Source organism: Malurus melanocephalus, unplaced genomic scaffold (genome assembly GCF_030028575.1).
Source record: "Malurus melanocephalus ecotype Western Australia unplaced genomic scaffold, MMel_1.1 scaffold_162, whole genome shotgun sequence".
NCBI classification, from domain to species: Eukaryota; Metazoa; Chordata; class Aves; order Passeriformes; family Maluridae; genus Malurus; species Malurus melanocephalus.
This window is the reverse complement of record NW_026623394.1, coordinates 807164-829154: the sequence shown is the minus strand read 5'-3', so window position 1 is coordinate 829154 and position 21991 is coordinate 807164. Positions and strand designations below refer to the sequence as shown.

The window sequence follows — 21991 nt, the reverse complement described above, 5'->3', positions numbered from 1 at the left end:
CGCACCGCCCGCGGCCCCCGCACTGCCCCGCACCGTGCGGAGCCGGCCGACAGCGGGGCTGGCCCTGAGCTCGCAGCGCCGCCGAGCACGGAGCCGCCGCCGTTCGCAGGCGGCTCAGCAGCCGCGCCGGGAGAGCCCGGGCCGCCCGGGGCTGGGAGGCCGGAGCTGGGTCAGGCTGGAGCACCGGGGATCCCATAATGGCTCCTTTCATCCCGCGGTGGTGGCCGGCGTCCAGAGCTGAGTCAGGCTGGGACAGCTCAGCCGCGTGAGCCCCTTGTCCGGAGCTTTGTGGGGTCCCCTGGGCGCCCCGCTACCCGGCCGGCCATGGAGGAGGAAGAGGAGGCCATAGGGTACCTGGATAAAGTGCTGGAGGATGAAGATGACTCTGAGCCGGGAACCCCCACCAGCCCCGTGTCTCCGTTTTCGGCCGGCGAGAAGGTGGGCAGCAGAAGGGGGGACCCTGCTCCCGTGCTGGGCAGCGGGTGTGGCACAGGGGGCTTCTCGCTGGTGCTGGTGATGTCCAGGTGTCGGAACAGCTCCCAGAGAGATGCGGTGGGTGCGGGAGGGGGGCAGAGCTGGGGGCAGCAGGAGCATCACTGCGGCCCCATCGCCCCCCCAGAACTGCTGGGGGCACAGGGCAGGGCTGTGCCAGCTCTAGATGTGGAGGTTCGGACTGGGGTGGCCACCCAGCTGTCCTCCAAGGGGCGAGTAGGGCCACCCRTGCTGCTCGGTGGGGGCTGTGTGGCTCAGCAGAGCCGGCACCGGATGCTCAGCAAGGGACTGGTTTCACACTCTKCCCCACGTTTGGCCACCAGAAACTTGTAAACAGTCCCAAAATGGAGCTGGGGGCAGACCTGGGGAGACCCCTGTCTGGCAGGTGCAGCTCAGCATCCTCATGCCCACCCTGCCAGGGGTGCCTGGGTGCTGGGAGAGGACTCTGGCCCCACTCTCCCTGGGGTCTCCTGCATGGGGGAGCTGCAGGGCCCTGTTAGGGTCACTGCTCAGGGTCACGGGGGTTTTGTTGACACTGTCCCCGTGGGGTGTGTGAGCCCCAGGCGTGGGTGGGCCCCTTATCTCCTGAGCTCCTGCGCAGGGCCCGGGCAGGGGAAGCAGGAAGAGCCCGTGACTAATCTGTGGCAAAGAGCCCACGAGCTCCCGGTGAATAAAACCGGCCCCCCCSCGCCCCCTCCTGCTGCTCTGGTCGCCATGGCCCAGCCTTCGTGGGGCAGCCTGGCAGGGTGGGCGCCCTGCTTGTCACAGCAGCTGCCAGGGCTGGCTGATGGACGCTGGAGTGGGGCAGGAAGGTGCTGATCCACACCCATGCCCACCCTTGGGCTGTGCCCACCCAGGTGTCTGCAGCTGCCACCTCCTGTGGCACAACGGCCAGGGCTGGCGTGGGCAGGGGTGAGACAGGACATTCCCGTGTCCCCCAAACCATCCTGAATGGCTCATGGCCCCCGTGATGCCCCCATGGCTCTGCTTGGCCCATCTGGGTGGCAAAGCCTGGTCCTCAAGAGTCATTTTTAAGGAGAGAGGTCGAGGCGTGCCCAAAGATGGTCCAGGGGATCACTGAGGGTCCCAGAGCCCCAGCCCGGCCATCTCCCCACCACGAGGGTCATTCCACAGTACTGCAGCAGCCCTGGGCACCATGAGCTGCCCCAGTGCCACTGGGCAGCCGCCRCTGGGGTGGCACTTTCCTGGGGAAACCTCAGCCGAGGGAAAGGGTGGTGCCGCGTCACGTGGCAGCACCACGCAGCGCCAAGCATGATTTCACCGGGCGTCTCTGGACTCTGCCCTGGGAGAGTCCTGCCATGCCGTGCGCCATCCTGGAGCGCTGCCAGCGGCGCCGGGCTCGTGGCCAGCCGGGAGCAGGGAGGGGACAGAAGCCAGCACAGCTCATGGCTTTCCCAGCCGGCTCCAGAAGGGCTTTGCTGCCCGTYGGGCACACGCCCGTGCCTTGCCACGGAGCTTCCCCGACCCTGACATGTGCCCACATGGGGACGGGCTGGTGGGATGAGGGGTCTCCCCCTGTGCTGGCTCAGCCGGGCTCCTCGCTGTGTTCCGCAGGGAGAGCGCGAGGCTGGCAAAGGCCTGGAGATGCGGAAGCTGGTGCTCTCTGGTTTCCTGGCCAGCGAGGAGATCTACATCAACCAGCTGGAGGCCCTCTTGTTGGTGAGCAGATAGACCCCAGTGGGATGGATGGATGGATGGATGGATGGATGGATGGATGGATGGATGGATGGATGGATGGATGGATGGATGGATGGATGGATGGATGGATGGATGGACGGAGGGAGTAATTTCTTCCTGGACAGCTTCTCCTGGGCAAGTCGGCCTGGGTGGGAGCAAAGCTCCAGAAGCCCCACCAGAGCCGGCTTTGTTCTGTCCTGGCTACCCCCATCTCACCTGCCTCACTGTCCATGTCCCTCCTGGGGACATAATTATAGCTCTGCTTCCTCTTGTGGACTCGTTGACCTTCATGGCGAGACGCTGTTGCACAACACGGGGTCATCATGGCCGCGGGGAAGTCTGGGGAAGCACAAGCCCGGAGTGCCCCTTGGTCCAGCTGCCAGCCTTGGTYTATCCATCCTGGGCAGCTCTCTCTGCCAGCTCACATCCTCCTCATCCCCAGCGTTCCCCTCTTAGCCCTCCTCTCAAACCCTCTCCCTTCCTCGGCAGCCCATGAAGCCGCTGAAGGCCACGGCCACCACGTCGCAGCCTGTCCTCACCCTGCAGCAGATCGAGACCATTTTCTACAAGATCCAGGACATCTATGAGATCCACAAGGAGTTCTACGACAGCCTGTGCCCCAAGGTGCAGCAGTGGGACAGCAATGTCACCATGGGCCACCTCTTCCAGAAGCTGGTATGCGCCTCGCCTGGGTCTCGCTTCGCTTTGAAGAGGAGAAGGGCTGGAGCTGTGATGAGTTTGGAGCTGTGATGCAAGCAGGGGCCGTGCCCATGGGTGCCTTGACCATGCTGGGGAGAGGAGAAGGACAGGGCAGGCTGAAGGGCTGTAGCTCCAGCTTCAGCTTGTTACGTCCCTGCTGGAATTTGGAGGTTTATGTAGGCACAGGGTTGAGCAGGAGCTTTGCCACCCTGCCCCGAGCAGGAGCCAAGCGTGTGACCCCCAGCTGGCTCTGGGCAGTGTCTCCTTGAGGGCTGCCTGACCTCTTGGGTGCTGTGGGGGGATTCAGCACCCTGCTGCTGCCTGGCTAACCCCCACTCCCCGCAGGCCAGCCAGCTGGGGGTCTACAAGGCCTTTGTGGATAACTACAAAATCGCACTGGAGACGGCGGAGAAGTGCAGCCAGAGCAACTACCAGTTCCAGAAGATCTCCGAGGTGAGCTGGGGTGGGACTGTGCCAGTGGGACAGGGAACAATGTCCTCATAGCTGAGCTGACCATGTTTGTCCTGTGGAGATGCTCTCACTGCCCTAGGAACACACTCTGAGGACTCTCAGGGACTGTCCCCAAGGGCTGGGCTGGGCCGTGCTGTGCTGGAGGGCCATGGTCTTTGGGCACTGCAGGAGTTTGTCCCCCACCTTGTGCAAGCTCAGGGTGGGCTCAGCCCGTGCTGTCACCCTCCAGTCTGGTGTCAGTTGTGCTGGGTACCTGGTGGCTTGCATCCCCATGGATCCCCTACAGAAATGGGGACCTCCGTGGCCACAGCCTGGCCCCCCTTGTTCCTCCAGCCCCTCCACAGCAGGGCTGTCCAGCTTGGTGGCATCCTCACCATGTCCCAGCTGCAGGGCACAGCCAGAGCTGCACCCAGTCAGGCAGCATCCCCCCCTCTGCCCCCCAGCACCCATGTGTGCCCTCCAGCACTGCCAGGCTGGGGCTGGGGGCAGATTTCACAGTGCAGGAAGGGCGGGGAGGACCCCATGACCTTGAGTGATGACCACCAGCTCTGTGGGCTGCATTGATGGGCCTTTCCCTCCCCAGGAGCTGAAGGTGAAGGGCCCCAAGGACTCGAAGGACAGCCACACGTCGGTCACCATGGAGGGTAGGGCRGGCATGGGGAGGGGGACACAGCCTTTTGTGTGCGGGGGACCGGCGCGGATGAACGGCCGAGCGGAGCCCTTTGTGTGCCCGGAGCCGGCGGGGAGGGGGGGTCGCGGCTCTTTAGGATGCGGGGGGCGTGCGGCAGCCCCCAGCCCCTGCCCAGCGCTCCTCCCCGCCCGCGGCTGTGCCGGAGGGGCCGCGATGGCTGCGCCGAGACGGGGCTGCCATGGAAATCCTCGTCATTGTCCGGCTCTGCTGTAACTGCACCTACGGTGAGGCGAGCGGGGCGGCTCCGGATCGGGGTGCCGGCGGGGACTGAGGGGTGCCGCGGGGCCGCATGGCTTTGCCGGGGGCGTGGAGGCTGCGTCGTGCTCTGCGGGMTGAAGTTGGGAGCGTCTTTGTTCCAGGCTGGATTAAATCATCTTGGCTCYGGCACACGCGGCCGCGCGTTCGGGCAGGGGCTGGTGCCGGTGGGACAGAGGGAGCYGGGCTGGGGGACCCCCTGTGCCGGGGCTGTGATGGTCGTGGTGATGGGGAGGGGTCCCCGTTTGCCTGCTGGAGGCAGGAATGTCCATCCCTCCACGGCTGGGAGGAGAGGCACCGAGCATCCCTGCTGCTGCCCAGGGTGGTGGGACCTGTGGACAAGGAGCCCGTTGCTCCCCCGTTGTGACGGGACAGAATCTCCTCGGGGTCCCCGGAGCTTTGCATGTGCCTGTAGTGATGGCAGCGRGAGGGTGCATCCTTCCTGTGGGTCTAGGATGGTGGAAAAGGGGGAACACCCTGCCTGTCACCCTCTATCCCAGAGCAGGGTTCTTGTTGGCTGTCACAGGGAGAAAGGCTGTTGTTTTACCCAAACAAGGCTCTTGTTTTACCCACTGGCATGGAGTTGTGGGGGTGCAGCCTCTGGTTAGAGTTCAGGCTGCCATCCTCATYCCTTGGCACAGACCCCCTGCTCACYCTCTCTCGGGATTRGRTGCCATGAGRCAGCACCCTCTSGGWTAAAGGGGATGGGAASCCCCACARCTCAGCCCAGGGTGAACAGRTGGCACCTTTTCCCCTCTCCCATGGCCCAAAAACTGGCCCSTCTCAGCCCTGGCAGTTTGGGGAAGTGCTGTAAAGTGAAGGGAAAACCCAGAGGCACCAGCCTRGCTGGAAGCAGCCTGGGGACACATGACTGTGGTCAGGCACAGGGAGCAGCACTGTCGGGGAGCTCTGTGCCTTTGCCTGCCCAAAGGGCCGGGGAGGAGGAGAGGGGTCTGTCTGCTTCTACTGAAATGTGTCTCTGAAGAGCCCYCGGGGCTGTTCGCTGCTGGGAGGGTGTGTGGCAGGATTCAGGGGGTGTCTGTGCCCCGAGTGAGGCAGCTCTGCCCCCCTGCCCCGGGTGGGGCCTCACATGCATTATGGGGGGCTGCGGGGAGGGTCTTGGGGCAGCGGCGTTGGGAYGATGCCTTGGCCCCGGTGCTTTCTGTAGGTGGGGGTTTTGCTGCTGCTGGAGCAGCCTGGGTCCCCTTTGCCYCCAGGGCTGGCTGGGGTGATGCACAGAGGTGGGCACAGGGTGTCCCTTGGGGTGGTAGGACAGGGACAGGGGCCAGCGCTGAGCCAAAAGAGAAACTGAAAAAGCTGCCAGGGCTGATGAGCGTCTCTTCCGCTCCAGTCACCACACAAGTGTGGGTGCACCCTCCYGGGGAGGCCCTGCCCTCCAGGRGGCTGTCCCTGCCCTGTGGTGGCACAGTCAGGCTGGCACATCCCATCCTGCAGTCAGAGTGGTGTTCACCACCCGTGACCCCACACCGGCCCGGCCGTGGCTCCTCATGCCCCCAGCACAGCGGGACACGGGGCTGTGGCACTGGGTGGCACTGGCAGTACCACAATGGCCCAGGGCTCTGTGCAGAGCAGAGGGACTCTCTGGGCTCCCCTCCTTGCCCCGTGCTGGCTGTGAGAGGTGGGAGAGGGGCCAGKGTTAGKGTTAGTGTTAGKGTTAGKGTTAGGGTTAGTGTGGCTGCTGACACCTCCTCTCTCCCCTCAGCACTGCTCTACAAACCCATCGACCGGGTGACACGGAGCACCCTCGTCCTGCACGTGAGTGTGACACCCATCTCTGGGGGGGTGTGGAGGGGGCTCTGTCTCTGCTGCTCCTGGGGATCTGCAGCCATGGGGAGGGGTCTCCAGGGTGGCTGCTTTTGAGCCGCTCACCTGTGCCTGTGTCCTTGCAGGACCTCCTGAAGCACACCCCGGCTGATCACCCTGACTACCCACTGCTGCAGGACGCCCTCCGCATCTCGCAGAACTTCCTCTCCAGCATCAATGAGGACATCGATCCCCGGAGGACAGCAGTCACCACCCCCAAGGGCGAGGTGAGCCCGTGGGCTGGGCAGTGGCTGGGAACAGGGGGAGGGCTGGTGTCTCTGGCCAGGAGGTGGAGGGGTTCCTCCAGATGCAGTTCTGGGTTCAAGGTTAGGGCCCTGCCTGCTCCTTGCTGCTTTCTGGTGTCCTACGGAGCATAGAGGACACAGACAGGGACAGGATTGTCAGCCTTTCCCCATGGATTGTTGGSCTTTGCTCCCTGCCCTCTCTCACGGCAGCCCCTCTGCCCCACAGACCCGGCAGCTCATCAAGGATGGCTTCCTGGTGGAGCTGTCAGAGGGCTCGCGGAAGCTGCGGCACGTCTTCCTCTTCACCGACGTGCTGCTCTGTGCCAAGCTGAAGAAAACAGGAGTGGGGTAAGGAGGGTGCTGGGCACGGGGTGAATATATCAGAACCCTCCTGTCTCCARTGGGCTGGGGGATGTGCCAGGGAGGGGTTCAGGCACCGTTCAGCATCCATTCCCTGCCTGCAGGAAGCACCAGCAGTACGACTGCAAGTGGTACGTGCCCCTGGCCGACCTGGTGTTCCCCTCGCCGGAGGAGTCGGAGCACTGCCCGCAGGTCCACGTCATCCCCGACCACGAGCTGGAGGACATGAAGATGAAGATCTCGGCCATCAAGAGCGAGGTGCAGAAGGAGGTGAGAGAAAGGCGTGGGACTTGCTGTGGGGGYGGGTGCCTTGCTCTGGATCAGGGATGGGCCCCTGAAAGGTCCTCTCTGCTCCCCGTCTGCAGAAAGCCAACAAGGGGCAGAGCCGCGCCATCGAGCGCCTCAAGAAGAAGATGTTTGAGAATGAATTCTGGCTGCTCCTCAACTCGCCTGCCATTCCCTTCCGCATCCACAACCGCAACGGGAAGGTGAGGAGGGTGGGCTGGGGCAGGGATTGGGACTAGGGCTGAGCTCAGCCTGCACAAAGCCTGACACTTCTCCCCGTCTCTTACAGAGCTACCTCTTCCTGCTCTCCTCCGACTACGAGCGGTCCGAGTGGAGGGAGGCCATCCAGAGACTGCAGAAAAAGGGTAAGTTTGGGACTGTCATGGCCCTCTTGGCTCCCGGCCCCGCAATGGGCCACMGGGAGATCCCATAGGATCCCAGGCTGGCGCTCTCCAGTGTCCATGAGCAGCGCTGGCTGTGTCTGTCTGACACTTTTGTCCTCTCCCAGACCTCCAGGCCTTTGTGCTGAGCTCRGTGGAGCTGCAGGTGCTCACGGGATCCTGCTTCAAGCTCCGCACTGTCCACAACATCCCGGTCACCAGCAACAAGGACGGTGAGTGACCGCTGGGCTGGCGGGTCCTGCTGTGCCCGGGATGATGCCAGGCAGGAGCTGTAGGATCCCTGGGCTGGTGGGTCCTGCTTTGCCCGGGATGGTGCCAGGCAGGAGCTGTAGGATCCCTGGGCTGGTGGGTCCTGCTGTGTCCGGGATGATGCCAGGCAGGAGCTGTAGGATCTCTGGGCTGGTGGGTCCTGCTGTGTCCGGGATGATGCCAGGCAGGAGCTGTAGGATCCCTGGGCTGGTGGGTCCTGCTGTGCCCGGGATGATGCCAGGCAGGAGTTGTGGGATCCCTGGGCTGGCGGGTGCTGCTGTGCCCGGGATGATGCCAGGCAGGAGCTGTGGGATCCCTGGGCTGGCAGGTCCTGCTTGCTCCTGATGCCAGGCAGGAGCTGAGGATCCCTGGGCTGGAGAGGGGACCCTGCTGTGCTGGGGACAGCTTCCCACCAGGTGGCACTGCTGGAGCACAATCGGGCTCCCAGACAGCACGATCCCGGCGGCAGCGCAGGGCTGCGTTTGCGCTCTCTGCAGCATCCCCGTGGGCTGGGCAGGACCGGTGTCCCCAGGGTGAGACCCAGCCAGCGCCACTGGGAGCCTCCCTCAGGGCTGTCCAGCAGCGGGAGAGCTTGGGATGTCTGTCGGTGGGGGTACAGAATTTAGGGCTGTCCCTCCAGGGGTTTGGGGGCATTTTGGGGACAGGTACCTCGTGCTCGCTGTGGGAAAGGTGGCAAAGGCTGCCTTGGGGGTGAGCAGCCCCAGGCCCTGACACAGCCTCTGCTGTCCCCCCACAGATGATGAGTCCCCGGGGCTCTAYGGGTTCCTGCACGTCATTGTCCACTCTGCCAAGGGCTTCGAGCAGTCAGCCAGTAAGTGTGGGTGATGCCCTGCTCACAGGGGCAGTGGGGTCAYGAGAGTTGGGGTCYGGCACGTGRCCCTGCTCTGCCCTGCTCTGTCCCCCTGGGACATGGTGGGGATGTTCCTGAGGTGCTGAGTGGTGTCTGCYCCCCCAGACCTCTACTGCACGCTGGAGGTGGACTCTTTTGGCTAYTTTGTCAGCAAAGCCAAGACCAGGGTGTTCCGGGACACCACGGAGCCGCAGTGGAACGAGGTGAGGGAGGGTGGGATGCAGGGAGAGGGCTGTGTGCTCCCCATTTCCCTTCAGCCCCAGTTTTGGGGTTGCTTTGGGTTTCTGGGGTTGAGCCACCCTCCCTCCACCCTGCAGGAGTTTGAAATTGAGCTGGAGGGCTCCCAGTCCCTGCGCATCCTCTGCTATGAGAAGTGCTACGACAAGACCAARCTCAACAAGGACAACAACGAAATTGTGGACAAGATCATGGGCAAGGGGCAGATCCAGGTATGCACTGGGGCTTTTAGAGCATCCTTTCCTCAGAAAGTGGATCCCTTAGGGCCCAGCACCTGGGCTGGGAGGGTCCTGGAGTGATGGATGGGATGGGCAGCTCCTCTTTTGGGAGTTGAAGGCAGTGAGGTGGGTGGGCATCAGGCACTGGAGGTTATGGTCCTGGGGCACAGCGGCTGCAGGACAAGGTGGCACAAAGTGACAGGGGCGTTGTGGTGGTGGCCAAGCCAGACCTACCCTGCTGAGATTCATCCAGCCCCAGCTGGGCTGGAAGCGTTTCCRTTCCGCTGCTCTCCGTGCTGTGGCCCCGGGGGGCTRTGGGGAGGGGTTGGCAGCTGCCCCATGGAGGGCTCTGCATGTGCAGGCAGCCCCCTGTCCCTCCCGTGTCCCCTCTGCCACCATCTGCCTTCCCCGTGCCTCCATCAGCTGCTGTTATGGCAACAGCGGTTTCCAGGGCGACGGCTGAGCYGCCTCTGATTGGCGGTTGCCAGGCAGGGAGGATGGAGGCCTGGGCTGCCCTGAGATGCTCCCAGGTGAGCAGGACCAGGAGGATGGAATGGGGGGCAGGCAGCCCCCAGACYCCACATCCCTCAGCGCCCACCTTGGCCAGGCTGCAGGGAGCCCAGGGCAGGGGGGCACATTGGGGATGGCGGTGTCCCTGTGTTGTCCTGGCTGTGCTGGGGACAGCGCCACGCTGGGGACACAGCCCTGCACCCCAGGGCCACTTCAAAGGGCCCATCGTGGCTGCCTGCTCCGTGGGAAAGCAACTGAGGGCAGGTCCCAGGGGAGCAGAGAGCAGCAGGGAGATGCTGCTGGTAGGGGGATGCTGTGGGGAAACAGCACCAGAGGGGGCACAGGGTGGGAGGTGAGGGCTCAGCTTCACCAGTGGCTCGTTCATACCTGAAATCACTCCTCCACTGTCCTCTGCCCCAGGAAGCAGTGGTGTGGGGGTGGCACTGGGCCAAGTGGGAAGGCCGGGGCAGGGAAGGGGCTCGGTGTCCCGCGGGGATCAGTCCAGCTGCGCTCTCGGAAATAGCCTGGATCAACAAACATGAGTCATGCTGGGAGATGCGGGGGTCGGGACAGGGACAGCACAGCTCGTACCCGCTGTGCAAAAGTTGTGGGGGAAGGAAGAAAGGGAGAGGAGAAGGCCCTGGGGCTGCTTATCCCAAAGAGATGGATGAAACGGTGTTGGGGCCGTCCTGCCATTGCCAGAGCCACAGCTTGGCCTCTGCCCCTGGGGTGGSTGAATGGTGGGGCAGGGATGGGGCAGGACAGCTGAAGCAGGATGGGCAGTGCTGTTCCTGGGGTTCTGGGTTGTAGCCAAACCCCAGAGCTGCCCTGCTGCCTTCTCCCCAAGCTGTTCAGGCAGAGATGCTGCCCTGGATGGTCCCTGGACTCATCATKAGCCCCTGCTGGTTCCAGATAACAGCACTGGCATCAGGGGGTGTTTTGAGGGCTTCCAGGACGGCTGAACCCCCTCAGCAGCCACTGCTGTGCCCACTGCCCAGGTCTAATCTGGCCCAGGCACATGGGGTGGCCACAAAAGCAGTTTAACAGCACCACAGGCTGGTGGAGTGGGTGATGGTGAGGGAGGAGCTGCAGCCCCTCCATGGGGGCAACGGGGACCTCCTGAGGCTGTGGGGGTGCCAAGGGCAGGAGTCACATTCTGCMACCACACAGGACATGGCTGGGTCCATGGAGGGGCTGGAGTTGGCATCAATCTCCTCTTAAGCAATGAGCTCTGAGGGGTCTGCAGGGTGGTGAGCATTGTAACCCTGTCCCTGTAGCTAGCAGAGGGTGGGCACCCTGTGTGTGCCACTGGCTGCTCAGTGGAAAGGTGTGGCTGGCATTAACCCCGTTTTGTTGTGATTAACCCCATTTTCTGAGGCTGSAACGTGCTGTGGTCGGGGTAGAGCTGCCATGTTTAGCTTGTGTGTCCCCATGAGGTGCTGTGCCCCCTGCACTACAGGGCTCAGCCCTGATCTGAGCTGTCCCAGTTGCTCCCAGCAGCTGGGCTRTGTTTGCTGGGTGCTGGCAGGGGTGTGTGGGGCAGTGCCAGGACAGCAGTCAGATGTTGGGTGGGGAAAGCAGGCTGTGAGTGCTGGTGCCCATGTTGCAGGGGACAGAGGCTGGGTCTGGCCCCCACGCCCTGGGGCACATGGGGACACAGACAGCGGGTGCACGGAGGGGTCTCAGGACCCTCTTCCTCAGCCCATTTGATGCACAGAGGGGATGTGGCTGTTGAAGCAGAGCCTGTGTTGTCATGGGCACGGTGCCCGCTGTACCCTCAGGGAATAGCTGTCTGTCTGTCTGTCCCCTTCCTGGGCTGGCAGAGGCTCTGGCAGGGGACATTTGTGGTGTTGGGGCACCCCAGACCTGTGGGGAGCCATAGGTGACCCTTATGGACTCCAGGGGCTGCTGAGGGATGGACTGGGGGGCAATGCAAGCCCCCCAGACGTGCACCTCGTCATGTCTCTGTCAGAAGTAGCCAGGCAGGGTCCCTTCCAGGGCTTCCGTGCCCACATCACCCCCCGGCAGTGGGGCTGACGAGGGCCAGGGTGCACAGAGGGGACATGGGGGTGCCCAGCTGTCTCTGAGCATGAYAACAAACCCCAAAAGCCCCGTGCTGAGAGCAGGAGAGCCAGCCGGGCTCCTGCGCCGAGCCAGGAATGCTGCAGCCACCGCCGGCGGTGCCTCGGGGCCGCGGCTGGCGCTGGCGCTGCGAGGCGGATAACGGCAGAGGATAACGGCGGGGGGATAACAGCGGATAACGGCGGATAACGGCGGATAACGGCGGCGGGCAGCCCGGGCAGCCCCCACAGCGCTCCCGGAGCGGCGGCGGGCGGCAGGGCGAGAGTTAAACGCGTGGGGGCCGCCGGGGGGTGGGGGGGGCCGCCTTTGAGTCACTTCCTCGCAGGGGGAGGGAGGTTTTTGGGGCTGCCTCGCCGCTTCGCCAGCCTGGCTCACACCCTGAAGATGAGCCCTGGCCGCTCGCCGCCCCGCCGCCCCAGCAGGGCTCCCCTCGCCGGCCCCCGCTGACCTCTCGCCGCCGGCAGAAGCGATGCGGGTGCGGTGCTAAGGCAGTCCCGGGCACTCTCCCGGCCGCACTCGTGTCGCCCGCCCGGAGCCGAAGCCGTTGCCGCGATGACGGAGGTGCTGGTACAGCCGGAGGGCAGCCCTGGCCCCGGGGGCGAGCAGCAGCCGGAGCGCGGCGTGGAGGAGCCCGAGGGCAAGCGAGCCCCGAACACGGGAGCCCGGCTCTGGGGCAGGGTGCGCAGCAAACTACTCCGGCAGAAGGTGCTCTGGGGTGCGGGGGGTGGCTGCMGGGGACAGCGGTGGGCTCTGGGATGGCTCCGCCGGGCTCTGCTGTGCGCGGTGACCGTGGCTTTTTGGAGAGGGTGGTTTTGCGGGGTCGGGGGCTCTGATGCGCGGGGCTGTGTTKTTTGTGTGGTGAGCGAGTGCTGTGGGGTCTGTGCGCGGAGCAGGGAGGCTGTTTGGGTGCTTTGGGAGCTCTTCAATGCAGTTGGCAGCCTGTGAGGTGTTTGTTTTCCTCCTTCCCTCTCGTCTGTGCTCTGGCAGGGTCGGGGAAGGCTGAGCTGTTTSCACAGGGGGGTCCTGCAGAGGCAGGACAGGGAACCCCCTGCCCAGCCCCGGAGCTTGTCCAGGAGGCAGTGATGCTTTTGGGCTGGCCGGGGCCGGGTTCCTGGGGTGCTACAGCACCCATTGTGTCCCCCCTCTTGCAACCCGGCTCCATCCAGGCTCCCCCCAGTCTGCAGCTGTGTCGCAGCCACATCAGCCAGTGCGGCCCGGCTTTGTGGGAGCGCAGAGTGCAGGGATGTGCGACAGAGGTGACAAAGGAGGGGRACAGCACCCTTGTGGGCTGTCCCAAAAGCCCCACGGGGCACTCCGGGGGGTTCCCTCGGTGGAGTCCCCCTGCCCAGGGAGCTGCTGGCTCGGGGCTCAGCTGTGGCCCCGTGGGGGTTCGGTTTGGCAGCGGCGGGGCCGCGTGTGACGCAGCGGCATTAACCTCGATTCTGTGCCGCTCTGCTCTGCACAGGGGATTAAGGGGCAGCGAGGGCTCTGTGGGGAGGCTGCCCGGCGGCTGTTGCTGGGTCAAAACACGAAAGGGTTTCATTTCCCACGCCCAGTGCGGCCGCTGCCTGGGAGCCCCGGGGCTGCAGAGCAGGATGTGACCCCGGCAGGTCTGTGCGTGGTCCTGGTGGGCTGTGGGTGCTGCTGCTGCTCCTCGGGTCACTCCCAGTCGGGGCTGTGAATTACTGCTTTTTGGGGTGGCTGTGCTTTGCCACTGGCAGTGTTTGCTGGTGTGGGGACTGCTCTGTCCCATGGCACCAGGGGGCTCAGGAAATGTCTGTTCCCTGGGGAGGGAGCTGCTGGCATGGAGGTCTGCTGAGGGATCTGATTGCCAGTGGGTGCCAGGCTGATGGGAAACAATGCTGACTGCAGCAGCTCCTCTGGGATTCCGCTCCCCAGGGCCCTGGCGGAGATGACCTCGCTGATTGAGTCACCAGTTTGCTCCCAATTGCTTCAGCCAGGCTGACGGCTGGGTGACCTCATGGGCCTGAGATGTGAGGAAGGGACATGCCCAGCCTGACAGCCCCTGCCCCACCACAGCATCCCTAAGCTCAGGGCCCTGCAGAGCCACCACGAGGGTTTGGAGCTTTTCCAGCTCCTCAGCTTGGAGCTCTGGGATCCAGCACTGCCTGGCTCTGTCACAGTGCCATGATCTGAAGGTGTCTTGAGGACAAAATTCCAGGATGTGGCCTCATCACCTCGAGTCTGGAGTTGCCCCATGGACGAGACAAGCAGTAGGGAGAGTTCAGCGCCAGCAGGAACTCTCCAGGACACAAAAAGTGCTTCAGGGCTGCCAGGATGTTCATCGCCTGTTCCTCCACAACCTGGAGCTTTGTCCTACMAGCAAACACTTTCAGATAATTTGGGAAAGCAGGATGATGGTTTYGAACAGAGGGTGGCAACAGAGGGTGTTTCACCTCACCATGGATGAGAGCGGCACTGCAGCGGATGCTGGCCTGGGCGTGGATACCACCATGGCTGAGAGTCCCTGGGATGCAGGAGGGAGCAGCCTGGAGAGGTGCTGCAGACCTGGCTGRGACATTTCCCCAGGCACAGGCTGGTGTTTGACCTTCCAAAGAGGAGCTGACATCTCATCCTGCACCCTGCTGGCACAGAGACTGTTCCCAGGGCTCCCAGCCCAGGAGTTCCCCACTGACCTGGGATGTCCCTGCACCCTGCTGGAGCAAGGCAGCTCCCTTCGGAGGAGAAGGAGATGGTGGTGGGAGCTGATGGGGTGTTTGCCAGTGCTGTGTGGGCAGGAGCTGCCTCTGGCTCTGTGGGTGGATGCTCCYGTCCATCCTCCCACGCCTCAGATGAAGCTTTGGACGCGGCTTTGCTTAAATTGGGGAGTGGCAGCATCGTGTGCTGCTGCTGCTTCTGCACAAGATGCTGGCCAGGAGGGTTAGAGAGCACCCCAGGGGTGCACAGGGACCTGCCCCAGCTGCAAGGGGGCTCAGGCCCATGGTGCCAGCAGAATTAGCCCAAATTCAGACCCTGCTGGCTGCTATGAGGAGCTGGATGGAGATGATTCCTCATGTGGGGAAGTGACGTGCTCAGGGTAAGGTCTGCGCCACTGGCGGCAGCCAACCTGGCTTTTATTAAAGCTTTCTTGAGAGCTTTGCTAAAGCCCTTCCAGATGTGAGCTGCCAGGGCCATCRGAGCCAGAGGAACCTGAGGAATGGGGAAGGGAAAGGCGCATGTGGTGGTTGCAGTTAAAATGGAATTGCAGAGCAGGGCTCTGACCTGGCTGGGGGGTGAAGGGGCCTTGCTGCTGCTGTCATGAGTGGGATGGGGATGTGTGGGGAAAAGGGACAAAGGTCCCTGGGACCTGTGGCTGTGGTGGCCGCATGGCAGCGCCGTGGGGGATGTGGCACTGAGAGGGAACACAGAGGAGCTGGAGCAGCAGGACTGGGGTTGGCTGTGGTCTGGCTGCAGTCTCGTGATCCCAGTGTCCAGACCTGCTGCAGGGTCCCACGGGAGCCCAGGGCAGCTGCAGCCTTCCTTCTCCTCCTCCYGCTCCCCAGCAGCCGCAGGGCTGGCACGGAGGAAGCAGCGTGGCACTCGCTGGGCTCTCCATATGCTGGGCTGGAGCTCTGGGAAGGGCTCCGTGTCAGGAGCCATTCCCAGGCCATGCTGGAGACAGCAGCGTTTCTGCCTTGCTGGAGACCAGTGTTTCCCATGGCTGAGGAGCTGCTCGGGCTCACTGTGACACAGGGCTGGGCACGTGGCAGTGCCACCCTGCTGGGTCTGTACCCAGAGCCAGGGCAGCTCGAGTCTGTCCTTGGGACTGCGGGGTTTTGTTGTGCGAGAAGGGACAGGAGGCACCCCAGAGTGTCCCTCATCATGACRTGCAGTGACTTTATGAGCAGGGGAACAGCAGCTCTGGCCATCTTTGCACTCACCCAGAGCATCTCCTGACCCAGCAGCTGCAGGAAACTCCCGTGTCCTTGCAGAGTGACCCCGCATGCCTGGCGCAAGTRTCCCCAGCCCTGGGAGCCCCCACCAGCTCCCACACCCCATCCCCTTCCCCAAGGGGACATTAGTGCCGGGCTCTGCCCYGCTGCCCGCCCYGTGCATTACAGGGATCGATGGGGCYGGGTCGATACCACCAGCTGGGGACCAAAAAGCCCCAAAAGGCAACTGCAGCAGCCCTGGGGCCCGGAACCCACYGCGGCACGTGCCGGGGCCTTGGGAATGCCAGCACCTCGCCGGGCGCCGGGGCAGCGTCACCGAGTCCCCYGCTAGCCCCAAAGCCAGAAATAGCATTCCCTGTCATTCCCAGGGGTTATAAATAGCCTTGGCTATGGGGAGATGTTGTTTTTCTGCATGGAAAACGCTGCCCTAGTTCTGTTTCATCAATCTGCCGCCAGAAATAGTCCTAATTTCTTGGAAGTTTCTTGCTTTCCGGGTGTGGGTTAAAGCACTGCCTCACAGGGGCTCTGGGGAAAAGGGCAGGAGAGGGGGGCTGAGCCCACCTRGCTTCAGGGAACAGCCAGAGGGATCCCAGACCCCAAAGGGGAAATCTCTCCATCCTCTGGTGATGAGCAATATGTTGCCTAGGAAAAGCATGTCCTGTGCCCTACAGCATGTGCAGATCAGGGGCTTTGGGGGCCACCAGGTTGGGATGACAGCAGGGCTGTGTCCCCACAGAGCTCACAGACCATCTCTCCCCACAGCTGGACCCACAGGCCGTGCAGACGAAAAACTGGCACATGGATGTGATTGAGATGAACGGGGTAAGTGGGGCYGGGGGACCCACAGCCCCTCGCTGTGAGTGCAGCCCCTTCTCGCCTTCGTGGCAGCCAGGACTCACCCCCTGTCTCTCACAGATCAAGGTGGAGTTCTCCATGAAGTTCACAAGCAGGGACATGAGCCTGAAGAGGACCCCGTCCAAAAAGCAGACCGGTGTCTTYGGGGTCAAAATCAGCGTCGTGACCAAGTAAGTGCAGGGCTCYGGGGGCTGATCTGCTCCGGTCCCTGTGGGTTTGGGGTTGCACAGTTTCCCCTTGCTCCATCCTTGCACTGTGTCCCCTTGGTGCCACCAACACTGGGGAGCTTGGTCTTTGCTCTCTGCCCGTTCCTTTGCCATTCCCATCCTTCTCACCCACGTGCCCATCCTGCCCCTGGCCCGGGGTTTGCAGGGCTGGGCTGGCTGCCACGGGTTCCTGGGAATCTTTGCTGATTGTCCCATTCCCGAGCCAGGCGCGAGCGCTCCAAGGTGCCTTACATCGTGCGCCAGTGCATCGAGGAGGTGGAGAAGAGGGGCATCGAAGAGGTTGGCATCTACAGGATCTCTGGAGTCGCCACTGACATCCAGGCATTGAAAGCTGTCTTTGATGCGAGTGAGTGTCCTGGGGGGAACTTGATGTTCCCATGGGAAGGTTCACAAGACACCAAGGCCCCCAACCCCCTGCAAGCCCAGGGTGTGGATATTGTGCTGCCCGTGTGCCAGATGTGCTGCTGTGCCCAGGGAGGGGCTGGGCTTGACGAGGGACAGAAACACCCAGAGATCCCAGCTCTGTTTGTGCCTCGATGCCTCTGAGCTGCCGCCGCTCCTGGCTGGATCCTGGGAGACACTGAGTCAGGGAAACGTTGCAAATGGATTTGCAAATCATTCCGCATCCTGTTGCCCAGCCAGGCGGGAACAACTCGGCTTTTCCCAGCCTCAGCCTGGCTAATGGGGCTGTGAACCCAGCAGTGCTGTCCCTGCCCTCCAGCTGGCAGCCTGTCTGGATAGCTGGAGCGACACAGCGGGCACAGACCCAGAGGGGAAGGAGGGCAGCAGACCTCACATGTGGGTGCTCTCTGGACAGATAACAAGGACATCCTGGTGATGCTGAGTGACATGGACATCAATGCCATCGCTGGCACGCTGAAGCTGTACTTCCGTGAGCTGCCCGAGCCCCTCCTCACTGACAGACTCTACCCCGCCTTCATGGAGGGGATCGGTAAGGGCTCAGGGATGGGGAAGGGGCTGATGCCCAAATGTGGCTCTGTTTGGCATTGCCTGCTYTGGGATGGGACTCCCAAGGGTCCTTCCCAGCTCAGCCCTGGGAACAGTCCTGGCTGTTCTTGCTGGCTCTAGGCCAGCTTGGGGCTCATGGTGCTGCTCCCCAGTGCTCATGCACTGGATGCTGGGAGGTCCTGTGCTGCCCCAGACCCTGTCCTGAGCCCTCTCCCTCCTTTCCTCCAGCCCTCTCGGATCCTGCTGCCAAGGAGAACTGCATGATGCACCTTCTCCGCTCGCTGCCTGACCCCAACCTCATCACCTTCCTCTTCCTGCTGGAGCACTTGAAAAGGTAACGGCTCAGGGGCTGCCTGGGAYGGGTGGGAGGTACAGGACGGGTCTGTCTCGCTGCTTTGCCATGAGGATGGGACACGAACGGAGTTAGACCTGCTGTTTGATTCCTGTGGTGCCTGCACAGCTGTGGGCTGATCCCAGACTGGAAGCAGATGGGGCCGTGCTGGTGCAGAGCCAGGGCCAGCAACAGCAGCTCAGGGCCAGCAACAGCAGCTCAGGGCCAGCAACAGCAGCTCAGGGCCAGCAACAGCAACTCAGGGCAGGCTGATCCTTTCCCAGCCCCTCCAAGAGGTGTGTCCCACCTGCCCGGTCTCTCTGGGCCCTGCCATATTCCCCAAGTCCTTTCCAGGCTCAGCCACTTTCAGTGTTGGCTTTCCACGTCTCCTCTCCCTGGGCCCTGTAGGATGTTCAGGGGATCYTGGAGCTGTTCTGGCCCTCCAGAGCAGCCCTTGGTGTCCCAGGACCACCGGCCACGGTACCAGCAGGGCCTGTGCTGTGCCTGGCCAGCGATGCGGGTCAGCTCTGCAGGGAGCACACGACCTCTGGAAAACATGGAACTCTTGGCTGCTGCAGCCGGTGTGCAGCTGGTTGGATGAGCTCTGCAGGGAGCAGCTGGCCCCGACACAGGACAGGAATGAACTGGGAGCTGTGCAATGTCCCCTTTAGCAGGAAAACAGTGCTCTGTGTCCCTTCCCTCCAGTCCAGCAGTAGCCCTTGGAAAACAAGGTGCAACAATCCCACTTGCTGTCAGCAGCAAGTGGCCAAGAACCAGGGATAGTCAGCTCTGGGGACGTGTCCCAGAGCTGCAGGTGACATCCTGTGTCACCTGTCCCAGGGTGAGTGCAGCAGTGTGTGGWTTGACTGGCTTCATCTTGGCCCAGATGAGGCACATCCCAGTCTGGGAACTCATTGACTGGGGCTCTCTGGGGACCCATGACCTGTGGAAGGCACGGGGCTGTGGAGGGGCAGCAGRGCAGCACACAGAGCCTGGCCACAGCCTGGGACTGGGGCTCATGGCTCATGTTACTTGCATCATAAAGTTGTTTTTTTTTTTCCCCTCTGGTTTGGCTAAAACCAAACAGAAAAAGTGATTGATGCTGGGGGATGGAGAAGGAAAAATCCATTTCCATCCTGAGAACCGGGCACAGCCAGTTCCCACATCTGCTCCCCTGGCCGTGGCTCAAGCGAGCAGCCTGTGCCGGGGAACACAGCTGCCTCCTAACATGGCAATGTTGTGGTCCTGGTTCCCTGGATGCTGGCAGGGTTCCCGCAGGGTTGTTGGGGCAGGGAGCCTCYAGGGGAGTGGGTGCAGGGGGCACGGGCTGGTGCAGAGCTCCCCATACCCTGCAGGCTCGGGAAGGGTGGAGGCCCCGCAGCTCATGAGCGAGCGAGGGCTTGGTTGCTGCCACATCACTCCCGGGGCTCCCGGCCAGGCCCGGCGGCTCCAGCAGAGGCCATGAAAGGGGCAGAGCTCCCTGCCCTGCACCTGGCTTTTCCAAGGACTGCAAAGGGCAGTGGAAAGCTGGAGGTGCCCCACTGGGGCAGGGAGAAGGGAGAGCAGCCCTTACTCCCCACATCACCCCGTTGCTGCCCCTCTCCTGAACAGCWTTAGGGGCTGACACTCCCTCTTTTCCTGTGCCCCACAGGGTGGCTGAAAAGGAGCCTATCAACAAAATGTCTCTCCACAATCTGGCCACGGTCTTTGGGCCAACATTGCTGAGACCCTCAGAGGGGGAGAGCAAGGCGCACCTCACCTTGGCCTCCGACATCTGGTCCCACGATGTGATGGCCCAGGTAAGAGCTGGCTAATGGAGGGGTTCACCTGCCTGTCTGGGTAGATTTGTTGTCATTTGCTGGGTGGGACAAGTTGGGAGGTGGCAGCTTTTCCCCATTGTGGAGTAATGCCCCCCATTTGCCTGCTACAGGTCCAGGTCCTTCTCTACTACCTGCAGCATCCTCCCATCTCCTTCACCGAGCTGAAACGCAACACACTTTACTTCTCCACGGACGTGTAGCCTGCAGGCAGAAGGCACCAGCTGCAAACACTCCCAGCTCCCTGCTGGGGGACAGGACTGGATCACAGCCCCCAGGGAGACCAGCCCACTCCAGGACGGTGCCGCCTGCAGCTCCTGTACAATCGCGTTCCAGTGGCCCGGTCCCRCCAGGCGCCAGGCCCTCTCTGTAAAGTAGTCGTGTCTTATGTCCCTTCTTGTGTTCAAGAATTGTTTTTATGTATATTTGCTCAACGGAAGAGGTAGTGACTGACAAGGGCTGCGGACACAGGCTTCCCCCCTTGGCTAGTTTTACTCCTGGACTCCTTTCCGCCCGCTCACTCGTACCAGGCACCCCTTGCCTGAAGCCTGCAGTGCCCCACGAGTGCCTGTTTGCTGCCCAGCTCCCCTGCCCACGCCTGCATGCGCAGCACCGGCTCGCTCCGAGGCCGGGAGCTCGCGGGCCTCCCTCCCCGGTGACGGTGATGACCAGCTCTGCTTTGGCTTCGCTGCCTGCGCAAACGTTGGACCCTGTGCCTGGATCCTGCTCCGGCCCGAGCAAAGCTGCGACCACGAGAGCAGAGGAGCAGGGTGCTGCTTCCTCCTGGCCACGGCTCTTCTGCGTGTTTTCAGGCCAGTCCCCTCTGCGGCCCCACTCCTGTGCTTTGCCTGCGCGTGTGTGGCGTGGCGGTTCCTCCCCTCACTGGATTTCGCCTCCAGGTAGCGTTTTGGGGTAACCCCTCACACAAGGCTGGAGCAAGAGATGCTGTGCTGGTCTTGATCCACAGCAGGCCAAAGGGATGGCCAACCAGGGAGGTTTGCTTCCTGCACCATGGGCTGACCCCATATTTGTGCTCCAGCACCAACGGGGTCCCAAATTTCCCAAGTTTGGAAATTTGGTGGGGATCAGGGTCCCTGCTGTACACTTGTATCTCTGCCATAGCGAGGCACTCACGCCCCTGCCAGCCCAGCACTGCCACGAGCACTGCATGCACCCCATGGCAGAGCCTGCCCGGGCACCAGCATTCCTGCCCTGGCCAWAGGGATGAGGAGGTTTTTTGTTTCCCTCCTTGACCTTCCCTGCTGCACYGGGCACATGGCAGCACATGGCCCTGCCTCGGTGGCAGCTTGGCTGCCAGAGGCAAGTTCTCTGCAGCAGCTGGATGGTCACCCAGCCTGGGAAGCAGCACAGAAGGATGGAGGAGGAAAGCCTTCATGGCCCTCGTGACTGAAGGCAGAAGTGCTTCATTCTGTCTTTCTCCCAAAGYGGTTGCTGCTGCATCAGGCGTGCCCGGCCAGCTCAGGTCTGTTTGTCAGTGGCTCCAGTTCTTGACCCCTCCCAAGCTGAWGGCTGCAGTTGTCACGCCATGTCCCAAGGAAGGACAGGCTGCCCGAGTGCCCGGCTCCCGGGACGTCCCCCACAMTCCCACGTAGGTGTTGGTACCTGTTGGGACACGAAACCTTTCGCTCTGTGAGCTGAGTCCGTGTTCTTGTGGGAAAAGCCCCCCCCACCTCCCCGACTGCGCTGGCCCTGTGCTCTCCTGTGCCAAATGGAGATGGATGAGAAGTGACCAAGCGTGTCCCTCACAGCGGCGTTGCCTTTACCCTCCCAACTGACGGACTGTTCCAGGTAGAGCCCGGCCACYGATGCACCAGGTATGTCCTCAGCCACCTCCCTGGGGCAGGCAGCACCTGCCAGCCCTGCACCAGCAAAGAAACCAAGGAGGGGAGGTCTCAGTCCCCCTCCAAAGGGCTCACACTCCAGACCCTGCTCCTCTTGASTACCAGCTAAACAGAAGGGAAACAGCATTGTAGAAAATCACCAGGCGTCTGTCTTGGCCCTGGACACAGTAAGGAGGCCGAGCTTTAGATCTGACTGCACAACGGATCCCTGTGTGTGTCTGATTTGTTACATGTGTCCAAGTCTCTGTCCACCACACTGTCATTCCAGATGGAGACTCTGTACAGCCAAATCTCCCCCTGCGCGACAGTGGCTGGAGGCCCGGTCCCCACAGCCCAGCACAACGGGCTGTGGCTGTCCCCATGACTGGCTTTTGCTTGTCCCTACAAGAAGGAAAAGAGGGGGGTGGACTCTTGCAGCTACAGGTAGA

At 62.6% G+C, this 21991-nt stretch overlaps 1 protein-coding gene across 3 annotated transcripts in view; it reads left to right on the top strand.

Moving 5' to 3' along the window:
• ABR (ABR activator of RhoGEF and GTPase) overlaps positions 1 to 20089 on the top strand; it is a 27083-nt gene extending 6994 nt beyond the window's left edge. The window contains exons 1-22 of one of the 3 annotated variants that reach the window (XM_057371969.1): positions 77 to 438; positions 2068 to 2172; positions 2680 to 2865; positions 3235 to 3342; positions 3944 to 4004; positions 6030 to 6082; positions 6217 to 6357; positions 6602 to 6723; positions 6840 to 7005; positions 7101 to 7223; positions 7310 to 7385; positions 7529 to 7633; positions 8428 to 8502; positions 8647 to 8744; positions 8859 to 8990; positions 16265 to 16324; positions 16418 to 16527; positions 16791 to 16930; positions 17402 to 17536; positions 17782 to 17887; positions 19536 to 19683; positions 19815 to 20089. In XM_057371969.1, coding sequence (XP_057227952.1) covers positions 325 to 438; positions 2068 to 2172; positions 2680 to 2865; positions 3235 to 3342; positions 3944 to 4004; positions 6030 to 6082; positions 6217 to 6357; positions 6602 to 6723; positions 6840 to 7005; positions 7101 to 7223; positions 7310 to 7385; positions 7529 to 7633; positions 8428 to 8502; positions 8647 to 8744; positions 8859 to 8990; positions 16265 to 16324; positions 16418 to 16527; positions 16791 to 16930; positions 17402 to 17536; positions 17782 to 17887; positions 19536 to 19683; positions 19815 to 19904 — 2454 coding nt within the window. In that variant the 5' untranslated portion in view covers positions 77 to 324 and the 3' untranslated portion in view covers positions 19905 to 20089. Of the gene's footprint in view, positions 1 to 76; positions 439 to 2067; positions 2173 to 2679; positions 2866 to 3234; positions 3343 to 3943; positions 4005 to 6029; positions 6083 to 6216; positions 6358 to 6601; positions 6724 to 6839; positions 7006 to 7100; positions 7224 to 7309; positions 7386 to 7528; positions 7634 to 8427; positions 8503 to 8646; positions 8745 to 8858; positions 8991 to 11940; positions 12294 to 16264; positions 16325 to 16417; positions 16528 to 16790; positions 16931 to 17401; positions 17537 to 17781; positions 17888 to 19535; positions 19684 to 19814 lie in introns of those variants that run through there. The other 2 variants (XM_057371968.1, XM_057371970.1) reach the window with 2 other exon arrangements.
• Positions 20090 to 21991: the final 1902 nt, after the last annotated feature.